The sequence below is a fragment of the Piliocolobus tephrosceles genome, chromosome 5 (genome assembly GCF_002776525.5).
Source record: "Piliocolobus tephrosceles isolate RC106 chromosome 5, ASM277652v3, whole genome shotgun sequence".
Lineage (NCBI taxonomy): Eukaryota > Metazoa > Chordata > Mammalia > Primates > Cercopithecidae > Piliocolobus > Piliocolobus tephrosceles.
Genome location: NC_045438.1, coordinates 28,850,183 through 28,865,367, shown reverse-complemented (window position 1 = coordinate 28,865,367; position 15,185 = coordinate 28,850,183). Strand labels below are relative to the sequence as shown.

Sequence of the window (15,185 nt, the reverse complement as noted above, 5' to 3'; positions counted from 1 at the left end):
AAGCTCTCCAATCTTGCAGCTTACATGCTGCAGGCTACATTCAAAAACAGCTCCTAGTAAACCCAGGACTCACCCTCTCTCTGCGATGAAGGCAGTCTTCATTACTCCTGTAAGTGTCCACTAAGCAATCGCCTACTGTGCAGGGATACTTTCTGTTTGATGACCCTGTCTTTTCATACCAGAAGTGGCCATGGCACCTTAAGTAGTGATGTACTCAGAAATACACTGTCTTGATTATGAAGAAGCCACAGAATCTGTTCTTTTGTTTGTTTGTGTGTTTTTTTTTTTTTTTTTGAGACAGAGTCTCACTCTGTCGCCCAGGCTGGAGTGCAGTGGTGCGATCTCTGCTCACTGCAAGCTCCACCTCCTGGGTTCACGCCATTTTCCTGCCTCAGCCTCCCGAGTAGCTGGGAGGCCACCATGCCCAGCTAATATTTTGCATTTTTAGTAGAGACGGGGTTTCACTGTGTTAGCCAGGATGGTCTCAATCTCCTGACCTGGTGATCCACCCGCCTCGGCTTCCCAAAGTGCTGGGATTACAGGCGTCAGCCACTGCGCCCGGCCCAGAATCTGTCCTTTAGCACATAAAAGAAACTCAAAATGATATAAAACGAGAACACTATTTATCAGCAGTTACACCGTTCCCTGTTAAAGAGAGAGGAAATGAGCTGAGAAGGCTGTATGGCCAGAGGTGCCTGAAAACTTCAGCACACACAGAGGCACCACTGGCGTGAAGGTGCAAAATCTATTTTAGAACCAGGAATCACGACGGAAAAAGGAAAAGTGAGCGTGTGAGTTATAAACTAAGCAAAAAAATCTAAAGCCTCAATTTCTCACTTAAATGTGAACACCGTACTTCTGTGAGGACTGATGCTGACATGAAGTCTGTTCTCCAATCTACACACAACTGCTGTCCCTCTTATCCATTTTTCTGGACTTGTTCAAGCCTTAGACAATTTGCTTCTATGGTTAGACAATATATTTAAATATATACTAATATAAAGTCTAGAAATGAATTTCAAGTTGAGAAGTGAAATATCTTTTAAAACAGAACTTATTTTTTTTCCAAGAAAGACAAAATTTGAGACTCTGTTATGAACTAAGGCAATACTTAACATAGTTGAAAGTACATCAGGGTGAGCAAACTAACACCTGCAGGTCGGCTGCCTGTTTTTGTAAATAAACTGTTACTGCAACACACCCATGCACAATGGTTTACCTATTGTCTATGGCTCTTTTTGCACTACAATTGTTTTGAGTAGTGGTGACAGAAACTGCATGGTCTGCAAAGCCAAAATATTTACTATCCGGCCCTTTACCGAAAAAGTCTGCCTACTCTTGAAGTCTATGAATAGTATTAGACACATTAAAAAACACACACCTGGTGGAGTAATAAGGGTTCTTCTATGTTCTTTACACCAACCAACTGGATGAATGTGTGGACTGGATGCTTCACACCTGTAAGTTATACAAGTTAAAAAAACTGCAATTATCAGGATAAACTCACAAAAACTAGTAAAATAAAAAGAAAATTAGAGATCATGAACACTGCATAGAGTTTTATTTATTACAATCAATCTAATTTGGAAGAAAATGCTAAACCAAAGAACTTTTTAATATATTCATACCAAGTGGATTTTTATTAGATAAATACTATACGGATTTGACACCATGCAATTTTCTTTTCCCCACAAATTTTGTTATATCCAGTAACTTCAACTACAGCAAAAATGCAAACATAATATAATTAAAGTCTATAATTTAGATTCATTAAAATCAGGTGGAACAATAAACTCAGACTGTGTGTACACAGGAAAATCAGGTGGAACAATAAACTCAGACTGTGTGTACACAGGCAAACCAAAATTATTTCAACATCACTAAGGGTAAATGTACAAACGCAGGGAGTGCGATCATCCTTAATGGCCAACATGTTATTTCTGTTACCCATTAGAATAACAGAGACCAGGAATTAAGACAAACTATTACTCTCTTTTCTTTACCTCTTTTTTCTCCTTTCTGTCGTCTCTATTACAGTCAAGCATCTATTTTTCTAAAGTCTCTTTATCAGCATGCGTACCTGGTACATCTAATTCCTTGCTCCTACTCACACTTTTGCTATGGTTTCCTCTTCTCAACATGCAACATGTTTCAGCCTGTTAACATCATATGGAACCCGAGTGTTCTGCAGAACAGTCTGGAAAATGTTGGTCTAGAAGACGCCAAGAGTCTAGTCTTGCTATATTAACTAGGAGGTCTGTTGAATCTATACTGAGATCAGGAAATCTCAACACAGCCCTCTTGATGGGAAACTAGAAGGCAGAAAGCCAGGAAGGTAATGGTGTGGCTGGAGTTTCTAGGGAAGAAGGAAGTCTTATGAACAGCGAAACAAAGAATTTTCTACAAAATGCCCTAAGTGGGTGAGATTAGCACACAGTCAACCAAACCAATCTTTCTAAAGGCATAGCCTGGGACAATAATACATGGTGAGTTCATGTAACCACTACTTGAATGCTGATTGTTCTCAGAACTCACTTCAGTAGAAAATACCTTTTTCTTAATACTTAAAGGCTTCTTCCTTTATTCAGTTGTTATCTCATACTGTCCCTACCACAAACTATTTTTCTTGTCATTATTTTAGGAATATGAAAAGAAAACAAGCACTGCTGGGTCAATGCCAAGTTCATGCTGCAATCCCTATATTTCTTACAATATGTATTTTCATAGAAGATATTTTAATACACAATTCATTAAGATGCACTTTTATAAATCATACAAACAAGGCTTTGGAGCTCTATTTCCAGATACCATAGTGTTTTCCTTAAAAAATCATTTTGGTTATGGATTATTACTAATGTCTTACTGCCTTTATTTTAGGAAAGGATGTTAATTCATAGATGGCATCATAAAAAATGAAAATATACAATATTTGTTTAACTTTTTTCCTTCTCAATCTAATATAACTTAGAGAGTAGTTTTTATAATGATCTGCCGGACTCACAGTGTTTATTTTAAAGTAGAAACATTGAACATTACTCTTTTCATTTTACTGGATATATAAATTGCAATTAAGGAAAATATTGTGGCCTCTTAATGGTCACTCTTTCTTGTACTATCTGAATCTAATGTAAAGTTTAAATAATATCCAGATATTGATCAAAGTCACCACTTAAAACAAAGAAGCTGTCTCAATAGAGAAGATAAAAATATTACTGTTTTTATCTATTTTACTTGTATTTTCTTAATAAGTAAACAACACTTCACTCAAAAGTTGGAAGGCTGTGATAGCCTTTCTGCTACTACTGTAAAACAAGTCATCGCTTAGCCCCATCTAGTGTTCAAAAGTAGAAATGTAACTGAGAAGAAATACGAAGAACAACTAAAGGTAGAAAGTATGACAAAACATTGATTGCTATACTCTTCCTTTCTTTTGGGTGTTTATGTATATCATGAAAGAAGTTCATTTCAAAATTTTTGAAATACATTTCACATATAAATGCAAATTATTCATAATGACTGCTAAGACCCAATGAGACTGAGACAGTAAATTCTCAAAGGGCCATAAACCAAAGAAATAACTTATTTTAAAAAAAATCCACTGGGCGTGGTGGCTCACGCCTGTAATCCCAGCACTTTGGGAGGCCGAGGCGGGCGGATCACGAGGTCAGGAGATCGAGACATCCTAGCTAATCCCGTCTCTACTAAAAATACAAAAAATTAGCCGGTGTGGTGGTGCACGGCCTATAGTCCCAGCTACTTGGAGGCTGAGGCAGGAGAATGGCGTGAACTCGGGAGGCGGAGCTTGCAGTGAGCCGAGATGGCGCCACTGCACTCCCGCCTGGGTGACAAAGAGAGACTCCGTCTCAAAAAAAAAAAAAAAAAATCCATGCTTACAATATAAGGATAAAGTTAGGAGACATGAAGATCCTCATTTTATGGAAATCAAAGAGGTTAAGTGATTTCCCCAAGCACTTTGGTAGAAAAGAAAGGGATTCTGGTTTTGTCAGTCACAGCCAAAAGTTAAGCAAAAACTAATGCACACACACTGGGCTCTGCAGTTTCAGACAGAGTCAAAGGAGAACACTGCAAGACGCTTCCTTATGGAAAACATCAAAGTCTCTCCATTAAGCAAGAGTGGTTTAGATTATTTGAAGAAATACAGGACACTTGGCCTCTCCACTGCCTATAACCCAGAGCATGATGACTCTGCCAATTTATTACCCAGTACCCAACTCTCCTGGCTCCCCTTATATGTGAACTCTTCAGGGCCTCCACTACTCTGCACTTTACTACTAAACCCCAAACCTCATCAGCCTGAGTCATCAAGTGATCCTTTCCATCCCTAATTCATGTTCAATTCTATTACCCACAGTAGCTGTTTGAAATATTATTAATTTGCTTCAAGCTTAAAATCTTTCATTAACACAGCGAATACTTGGAAGAGATAAAGGTGATAGCATCTCATCACCCTCGTATCAAGTTTTCCTTTTACTTCTTCTTTTTCTCCAGGCTGAGGGAAAAGAAAGTTTATTTCTTCCTGAGGCTAGCTGCTCCTAGGAGACCTGATCCCACCAATAATCCATAGTTTCAGAAATCTCCACTCTCTCCCTCCACAGTGGCCTCCTGCCTTCTACCTAAAAACCAAGCTCAAAAATGCTCATGGTGCAGGGAACCCGCCTTAGAAGTCAAGGCGACTTTCTCTTAAGCAGTGATCCATTTGCCTTCAGCACTAAACTTCTCTGCTTAATATCCCTTATCGCTCTTCAACCTTTTGCAAGTCAGTTTCTGTTCCTAAAACTCTTATTTTAATCCCCACGACACCTGATGGGACAGGTATTATTATTAATCCCTTTCAGAAGACAACTGAAGTTTAGAAGTGTTAAGTAATGCACTGAATACACTGGCTGGCATTACCCAAACACATTCTACCCCTGGGCCGAAACACAAGCAAGTGCTTTCCTTAGCCAAGAATATTCCATCCCAACCTCTAAGTACCCAGTCCTTCTTGGTCAAGCTCAAATCCCCGTGTCCTCTAAGAAGCCCTCCCCAAGAGCCCTCCAGTGAGCTCGAGTCAGTCCTTCCCTCCAAGTGCCATCAGCCCTCCAAGTGGTTGGTTCTAAAAATTAAGCACTAACCACCATCTAACCCTGCAGCCAAGACAGTGGTGTTTAGTTTCTCTCCTTCCCCAGACCGTGAGACCCTCAGAGCTGAAGTTCAGAACAGCCCAGGTTCCATTCATCTCCATGACCTTCCCATCACCACCACCAACCTGAGCTTCCCAAATTTAACCAAATAGTAACAAGCCTATTAACTGACACTGCTCTAAGTAACTGACAACTTTTCAACATGATTTTAGGGAGACACATAAAATTACTATTGCTCTTAATCTGTAAATGTAAAAGAGATTCGTCTCTAAAAAAAAAAAGTTTACACTACACTTACAGGCAATAAGGAAAAGGCCCACTGCTATATTTGTTCTAATTCACTAACAACGCTTTTCTTTTTCATAGATCTTTTTGTTGCTACTTTTTGCCCTGACTCCACCGAGACACCAAAGTACAATGGAATCAAAAATCGCTGAAGCTGCAACCTCATTTTATTCAGGCCTTCTACTAAACAATGGGCCAAACCCTGTTGTCAATCCTTCCCGGATCCCAAAAGATAAGGGTACATGAAAACAATATTTTTTAAAAGAAAGGTTCCTTCCTAGTGCCTGGAAGAAAAGAGGAGGTGACTGTTCTCATTGTATCCTGCCCCACAGCCCAACCCTCAGGCAGCAGGAAGATAATCAGGAAAGAGGCTGCAGTGGTGGGAGGGCAGCGGTATCCTGGAGGTACTCTCCCCATGGTACTGACTACCTTCCTGGGTCCCTAAAGTCCTTTCTAGTGCCAATATTCTATTATATCTAGGATTATTCCTAAATTTAACCAACTGTTAAGGAGATAGAATCGAACAGCTACCAACTATCAGTAACAAAAGCACAGAAGAAACCCAGAGGTAAAGCCATTTTTATTCTAGTATATGCTATTTTCCCCTCATAGAAGACTACTTTTTTAATCCTACATACATTTTTATCATGTTCCTCTTTGGAAGTTAGAAATGTTTTATTACAACTAAACATGCAGTAACACAAATGTATACAGACACATATATATTTTCAAATTCCCACTAATGTAAACAAGAGATACAGAATTACTATTCAATTCAAAGCGAAAAATATCTCATTTCCAAACTATTTTAAATTGGGAAAGGCAATCCAATTACATACCTAAGTAATTTATGCAGATAAAAACCATTCCAAAATTCAAAGATCAAAGAGCATAATATTTAGTAAAAGTGGAGAAATTCCAGAGCACTTAAGCAATTTCCACTGTGCCTTAACTGCATGTTGAGGAAGAGAACACACTGTTTTCGTTCTCAGACAATTAACAAAATACGATTTCATGTCAGTAGCTGGAAGTGTAAGTAATCCTCAAAGTACATTCCATCCTAAAAATAATTAGTTTGTGCTCATAAAAGCACAAAACTCAAGTTAAAAGAGATCAATTTTTTTCTTTTCTTTGTATTTTTAGAACCCAGGATCTTTTTAGAATCCAGGATCCTTTCTAGAACCCAGGATCTTTCCTGTTTGTTTCCTAGACGTTTGGCATCAAAAAATGAATGTGGCAAATTCTTCTAGACTCTCCCCTTACTTTTTTCCACAATAGTATTTTCAGAGGCAACGCATCTTATGTCAAATCAGCAACTTATACCTTTAAAACACTGTAATACTTATGAGACCACAAAAATTAAACTAAACTGACATTCACCTATTTTGTTTAAATCAGTCAAAAGCTTTAAAAAAATTCTTCCCCAATAAACCACAAAAAAACAAAATATTCTCATTTCAACAGATTCTAGTTACTGTTTTAGCATCATTTATTAAGAAAAGGCCTGGAGCCCAGTTATCGCCCCAGTAGTGCCATCATCACAGTCCACCAAGCACAGAAGGAGACAAACAGGTTTGATTCAGGACAGATTTAGACTATTTCCAAAGTTAAAGTTTTCTCATGCACTCATCCATTCAAAATAGTTATAGAAAATTTTTTTTGTTTTCGAAATTTTTGTGTAGAGTCAGGGGTCTCAGTATATTGACCAGGTTGGTCTCAAACTCCTGGGTTCAAGTGATCTCCCACCTTGGCCTCCTAAATTACTGGGATTACAGACATAAGCTACCGTGCAGGCCTGACAATTTTAAATAAAACCAAAAGCACCAATTTACAGTAAACAGGAGGAACAGAAGAACACAGTAAATAAGATGAGGTTTCAATCAGGAAATCAAACTGGGAGACTCAATAGCACAAACAACCTGGTGTCTTTAACAAAAGCCACAATCGATGAGGAAGAAAGGAGAGAAATAGGCATCTGTAAATCAAACGAGGTCAAGCAAGGCAATCACAAAGTGTACACCTTATGGGACCTAAAACCATCAAGCTAAAAACAAAAAAAACTCACTGAAATAACTAGAAGAAATATTTAAGTATGTTAGTAATATTATGGTTATTATTTTTAAAAAAATAAAACTAATTCCTCTCTTTAGAAGATACATATTGAAATGCTCTGATATCTGTAATTGATTTCAAAACAATCTCAGAGTTGGGATTTGAGGATTAGGAATACAGAGGAAATATACTGGATATAAGTCGATAATTGTTGGTGCTGAGTAAAGGCTGCAGTAGGGCTGCTCTATTATTCTACTTTTGTATATGTTAGAAATTGACTGTATTTCAATGGAAAACTTTTATTATAAACTGAATATAAAGATGTCCTATGAGGAAAAATTATGCTCTGCAGAAAAAAGCTGGGGAAAACAAACAAAACACTCGAAAGCACAGTCATTCCTTGGTATCAGCAGAAGATGGTTCCAGAAGCCCCTTTGGACACCAATATCTAAGGATGTACAAGTCCCTTTTATAAAACGGCATAGTAATTGCATATAACCTACACACATCCTTCTGTTTACTTTATCTCCTATATACTATAAATCATTTCTAGATTACTTATCATACCTAATACAATGTAAACGCTATGAAAATAATTGTTATACTGTATATTTTTATTTGTATTATTTTTATTATTGCATTGTTATTTTTCTTTTTTTCATATTTTTGATCTGCGGTTGGTTGAATCCGTGGATGTGCAACCCACAGATTCAGAAGGCCAATTGTACTTGGCTCTATGTAATCTAATCATGGAACTAATTGTCTACATTTTTAAAAAATTCTGCAAAAAGCGTAGGTAACATATAATGTAAAGCATTTCAAAAATATGAATAGCAAATGAATTTCAACATCTCTTCTTTTTTAAACAATGCAAGTAAAACTGATGAGTATCTCAGAATCCCATCTGAGAAGTAACGGAAATCATCGATGTGTCTACTGAATGTTTAAATACATGGATGCTAAAAACTAAGGTCAAAAAACAAACCTCCCTGACATTTAGCAATATTTACATAAGTTAATATTCACTTATCCTATAACATGAGCCATATTTTATATAAATATACCTGTTACTTCTCTAAAATGTTCTCCATTCAAGTGTACTCTAGAAGGAACTAAACACTTCAGAAATGCCTTTTACCAGGAAACTGAATTACAGCAATCAATGAACATGAATTTGTTATGAAAAATCCTTATTCCAACTATTTAATCAAAATATAATGGCTTTATTATAATTATTTTATAATTACATAATTGTAAAATATGTTGCTTTTACTACTTTGTGCAGGATATCCCAAAACTGCAAGGATTAAAAATAATATTCTTCAATATATTTTGTAGTCAGCTATTATGAATGTTTAAATTAGCTGGTGGGCATGAAAATAAGAAGGGAAGAGCAAAATACGTGTGAACATATGTCGGGAATGTGGCGTGTGCAGACTGCACTTCCATAGTAGGAAGTCAACTAAATTACCAATCATAAAGTAGAATTAAAGGATGCTATTTAAAATATATTCCATATGGAACAGGTAAAAAATTAAAAACCTGTAATAGGAAACAGTGGGGCAAAATATTGTGGTTTTTTTTTTGTTATAAGCTTTGCATTATTACTGTTTTCCAACCATTTACTTGGATAAACATTAAATTTTTAAAAGCACACAACAACAGAAAATGTCTCACCAATAGTCATAGCTCTCATCCCAGTTGTCAAAATGTACCAGGAAACGATTGTCCACCATATCTGTTACCGTAGCAACACAGATGAATGAGGGATTCTTTTTGTCTACTGCCTCAAGCTTCATACCAACTCGAAAGCCCGATGGGATCACTGTCTGTGGAAACACACAGATTTAATTAGAGATAAGCACACACTTAACAACCGCAAGAACTGCACACTCTCTGCACCTCCTGCTCAAAGGCCCGGCATCCACTGCTGTATTCACATAATTTAAAAATCATATGCCAGTTTCACAGCAGGGTCGCTTTCCAACAAGCAGCAATAAAAAAATAAAAATGCCCTACTGCTACACCCAATTAGCTATCTAGGCCTCAAAATGAAAATATCCATCACCTCACAGAGTTTAAAATAATTAATTTTAACATGTGTTTTGATGCCTTAATTAGAAAACTATAATAGGTAGGCAAGTTTTATTCACCATATAGTTCATATTTTGTCCTTCTTTTCTTGATTACAGACTTAACAATGAAAATTATTCACACAAAATATGCACTTAATCAAGTTAAAAATGTGCATGAGTCAGTACAAACTCACTCCCACTTCTGAAAATATCTCTCAAAAGAGTACTCTACCGAAAGTAGGTCATCTTCATATATGAAAGGCTGCAAATATTACAACTTTTACTCAACACTACAGATACATTTTATTCCTAATAGCAGCAAAAGAATTGGCTGTTGATGCACACAGCTATTCAAAATAGTTGGTAACTTAAAGAAATCCACAGATAATCAGTCATTCAGAACATGGAACAAAAACAACAAAAGTTCTGTAAGAGTTAGTGGTTGAGGTTCAGTAGCATATAAACAATCTCTTACAATCTTTTGTGAGGAATAATATCTTTATCTGTCTCTCTCTATATATTTATATATGTACACACATATATGCAGAGAATTAAATGTCTTCAATTCTAGGTTCAAGCTCAGAATCAAGCTTATTTGTCTGCAGATATATAGTATACCTAGATACCAATGACGCCAATCACCACACACTACAAGTCATTCCTTCCCTTTAAAAAAAAAAAAAAAACCTCTGTTCAGACTCAATTATACAGACATTATTCTAACTACTTGGCAAGATAGACGCTATCTCTCATTTTACTATGATTATACAACCATCATTGTAAAAATGTAGATAGCCATGTATCTGAAAATGTTAGAATAAGTTGTGTCTGAATGGATGGAACAGGCACTAATGCTATACAGAAGTTTTTAGTAAGGACTTAAGTACTGAAATTTATCCAAGTTCTGACCATAAATGTTTGAGTATTCTGAGGTAGAGGAATCTAGAAGTGGAAAAGTGTCTCTTAGATACGAAATGGAGAGCCCAAGAATAAGTTGTATGCTAGCAATGCATAGAATTTAGGAAGACAGTTCAAGGCAGTTCATCAAATCCCTGACCGAAGTCATCATCAGAGAACCAGACAGGGATTCGGAAACTTGGAGCAGAGACAGCAGGCTGCTAACTTTTCCACCGAACTGACCTTCCTCCCTGGGATAAATTTTGACGGGGAATACCAACTGACAATGCACTGTTACACTTCGGCAATTACACTGCCCTCTCAATTAAGATGTTTTAAAATAAAAAGCTGGCCCATTAACACTATTAGTAACCTAAACACACACACACACACGCATGCACACAAACACAATTTGTCAGTTCTCTAATTCAACCTGGTTTGTGTTTGATTAAATCAGAGAACATTTCAGCCATTAGATTGATGCTCTCAAACCAACTGGTTAACAGTGCTTCCCAAATGGAGGATTTTTGGAGTGAGGAGGTTTCTCCTGCTCTTGATATTTATTTATTTCCATTTGGAGGGAATGCTGTTAGTGAAACATTACTGCTTCTCTCCACTGTCTCACTCACTGCTACCTGCCTGGTGACTCTGGGAAGGAGGATCTGATCACACTAGAGAGAAAGCTGGGCTGCCAGGTGCACAGCTTCCACTCTGCTCTTCAAGGATCCAGTGTTCCCTGGGCTTGGGGGGTGGGGGTGAAAGGAGAATTAAATCTCTTCAATTCTAGGGCTCAGAATCAAGCTTATTTGTCTGCAGATACAAGACATGCATGTCCTCCAACTTAGCTCTGACCACCTATAAAGACGGCATTTTGGTTTTCCACTGGCTTGCCCTTTATTCTTTCCAATTAGATCAGAACTTGGGAAAAGAAAAATGTCATGGATCAAGTCGGCCAATGGAGGAACATGTTATGGAAAGTGGGAATACAGGTCAAGAAGTAGAAAAGACACACACGTCCAGATTTTGCTTTTGTTTACTGTAAACAAAGCTATAAACTACAGGGAAAATACATCACAGTCTCCAGTAACCTCCTACATGTAAACTGAAACAGGGCTACCTTCATCTGGCTATGTGAATTCCATTTGAAGAGCACTCCCATGTAAGTGATAATAACAATAAAATATCTCAGCCAATTTAGTTTTTTATGCATCTTAATTGTAAATCTCACCTGAATGTTATACTACCTTGTCTTCTACTATGCAGTGAAAGAGACAACCATAATATGGCTATAAAACATATTTATTCATGAAGATTTTAAGCTAATTTTAAACTTTAATTAAGATAAGAGTACTCTATTTACCAAGGCAATACAATTTATTATAGTTCCTTGTTATCACTTGTAACTGATCCTATGAGACACTCAAAAATCTTCTTCCTTTGAAAGAAAACGTGCTTTGCATGTACTTACTATATTCTGATTTTCAAATAATGACTTAGGAGCAGCTTGAGCTTTACATGTCTTAAGATAGGTCTGCCAATTGAATTCTTCTTCTTTATACCCTAGAGTAAGCACATATGAACAGACTGATTCAAATATCAAAATATTTTACACTTAGTTTTCCAGTCCCACTTTTATCTCTAACTCTAACATGCCAAAATCAATCAAATGACTTTTTAAATAAACAAAATTTAACTCATAATTCATAACTATGTATATTTAGACTATTTTCAACAAACTGTATTATTATTTTCTAATTCTGAATGAATGGTAATGGATATAAAGAAAAGGAATAAGGAAACAAATACGTATTATACTCAGGGCACTTATTATCAGGGTATTTCTACCAGTATTTAGGTAGAATTCCTCTACAGTATAGATGCTGAACTAGAGTAGTCAAAATTCTTTATTTTTCTCTCACCTTGTCTATTTTGGGAAGACTAACTTATAGGAACAAGCGGGAAGTTGGAAATAACAGAAATGAAACAGGTAAAATATTTTTGGCCTATCACTTCAAGAAGGACAATTAAAGGTTTATGAAGTAAGGATGTTGGCAAATTACAGCAAGGGAAATGTCCTCCCTTAATTTTTACAATTTCATTGAAGTTAACATTTCCTTTAAAAAGGAAATTGAGCATCTTATTTTATCTGCGAATATGCTTTCTTTTACATTCATTAAAGTCCAGAAGGCAGCATGAAAAAAAACAGCTAATAATTTACCATATATAAGAGATCAATTTGTGAAAAGGCTTACAGATTTTCTTTTTCACCCTCATCTTTTCTATGTGATTTTGTTTAATCCTTCAGCTATCTGAAAATACCACTCTGCCATTATTTTTTCACTTAAAACAAAGGGATGGCTAATGCACTGAAGTCCTGAGATAGGCCAAAAATATCAAACTAGTAACCGTAATTTTTGACATAAAGTAAACAAAAATAAATGTAATGACTGAAAAAGAAGGGAATAAGATATTACTAAATATGGCCGAGCACGGTGGCTTACACCTGTAATCCCAGCACTTTGGGAGGCTGAGGTGGGCAGATCACTTGAGGCCAGAAGTTTGAGACCAGCCTGGCCAACATGGTGAAGCTCTAGCTCTAATAAAAACACAAAAATTAGCCAGGCATGATGGCAGGTGCCTGTAATCCCAGCTACTCGGGAGGCTGAGGTAGGAGAATTGCTTGAACCCTGGAGGCAGTGGCTGCAGTGAGCCAATTTATCACACCACAGCACTCCAATCTGGGTGACAGAGCAAGACTCCATCTCAAAATAAAAAACTAAGGAATACTTTAGGGAGACAGTGAAAAAGATGATATCTGTTATTCTTGAACTTTGATGTAAACATGAAATAGGAAGATCACTGGGGGACTATAACATAAAGAACTCAAATAGAAGAAAAGTAATTGCTGTGAGTTCAACCCCCCACCTAAGCCAATTTTTAGTGTTATAGTCTTCTTGCCAATCTCCTAAATATTAAAATCTATACGGTCATGCATAATTTCTCAGGATTTTCTATATAATGAAAAACTGATTTGAAAAATTAGTTTAAACCAGTTTACACTAAACTTAGTTATGTAAACTACTTTAAACTAATTTTTCAAATCAGTTTTTTTCAAAGATACATGTATTTAATAATAGAAATTTGCAGGTAAACATTATTTGCAGCCAAAGTTGAGTATCAAACAAATGTTATTTTATATGAAAATAAGCATATGGACATATTTTATTTTCTTAAGTTGGACTCTACTTTTATTTATTTTACTTTAATAAATGTGGTTTCATCATGAATAATAAGGTTAAATTTGTGCCTATCTGAATTTTCATAAAGTCCGAATTCTTAACAATTCTAACGTAGCATGTAAGAAAATAAGTTTTTACTGAATTTAAAATATAAAACAAAAAGTGACAAAACCTTTTGGAGGATGGAGTTTGTGGCCAGTTTTCTCACACCACCCAACTGGGTGGATATCCAGAGCGTCTGCATTCACCCAGAAGTCATAGCAATCGGAATACCCATCAAAGTGAAGCTTTATCCGGTATCCACAAACCTGAAACAGGTAAAACAGGTTGAACTATGTTTTTTTTAAATCCAGAATATTCACATATATACACAAAAATAAACATAGACACCAGTCATGATATAGTCTTAATGTTAATCAAACCACCCACATTAACAGCAATAAAACAACTAAACAAATATCCAGAATCTAAAGACAAAAGCTATTAAATTGGGAAGAGCTGAGCTGTGGCATTCTGGCAACATTCTCAGTTACATTACGAGCACATGGATGCGGGCAAAGCATAATATCCCAAAAGTGCAGGTCCTTTCTCCACTCCCTGTGTTGTACCAGGATGTGTCCCCAAGGTAAGCTGGAAGGCACACCAGCACAGCACACTCAGCTCTAGCATGGCCCCAAAGTGGATGCTCTGCCCTGCACTGAATGCTGCAGACCACAGCTGGTGCATATGCACAGAAGTCAGGTGTTTCTTCTCCACCAAAGCTGGGTTGGAAGGAAGAAAGAAAAGCGCCTCTCCTGGTTTATTACTTGGATGAGACAGGCTCCTAAGAATGCTAGTAAGAACATACTCTGTATAACACATGCCGTACATATGCCTACAGGGCCCCACTTAGGGACATTCTGAGTTAGAAGGTCATAGAGGCTTATGAGACCTGAGCCGGATCATACCCTCCTCTGGGCTTTCAGAGAGAAGGTTCAGCCCCTCGGACTTCTTCCCACTAACACAAGCAGATGTGTTCAGGTAGAAACACATACCACTCCAGACCTCTACCCGCTCCGTGAGCATCTGTCCTGCAGAGCCCTGAATGATGGACTTAGATCAGAGTGCAGAGCCAGGACAATCAATCCTCAAATAGTGAGGCAGCTGTACAGTTACTGTCATTGAAAGTTCTCTAAAACATATTGCTAAAATTCAAGTGGCAGAACACATAACAGAGAATGAGTTAGTTTATGAGAAAATTAGACATGTGGGGGTCCACATGTATATTTATGGGTACATGATTATGTATACATATATGTATTATGTGTGTACACACATATATAAGTATATGCATTTATATACATACATTAATATACACAAACACACAGTAAAAAGAAGTCTGGATGATGATTTCTTCTAGGAAGTGGTAGTAAAACGATGGACTTGTAATATTTTCTCTTATGTATCAGTAGTTTTTCAGTTAAAATGTATTGATACACCACATACATAAAATT

At 36.7% G+C, this 15,185-nt stretch overlaps 1 protein-coding gene across 6 annotated transcripts in view; it reads right to left on the bottom strand.

Moving 5' to 3' along the window:
* L3MBTL3 (L3MBTL histone methyl-lysine binding protein 3) overlaps positions 1 to 15,185 on the bottom strand; it is a 123,676-nt gene that overhangs the window by 62,894 nt on the left and 45,597 nt on the right. For all 6 annotated transcript variants that reach the window (XM_023230610.3, XM_023230614.3, XM_023230611.2 and 3 more), the window contains 4 exons: positions 13,865 to 14,000; positions 11,922 to 12,013; positions 9,159 to 9,310; positions 1,382 to 1,458 (listed from right to left, as the gene is read on the bottom strand). In XM_023230610.3, the coding sequence (XP_023086378.2) occupies positions 1,382 to 1,458; positions 9,159 to 9,310; positions 11,922 to 12,013; positions 13,865 to 14,000 (457 nt within the window). The remainder of the gene's footprint in view (positions 1 to 1,381; positions 1,459 to 9,158; positions 9,311 to 11,921; positions 12,014 to 13,864; positions 14,001 to 15,185) is intronic.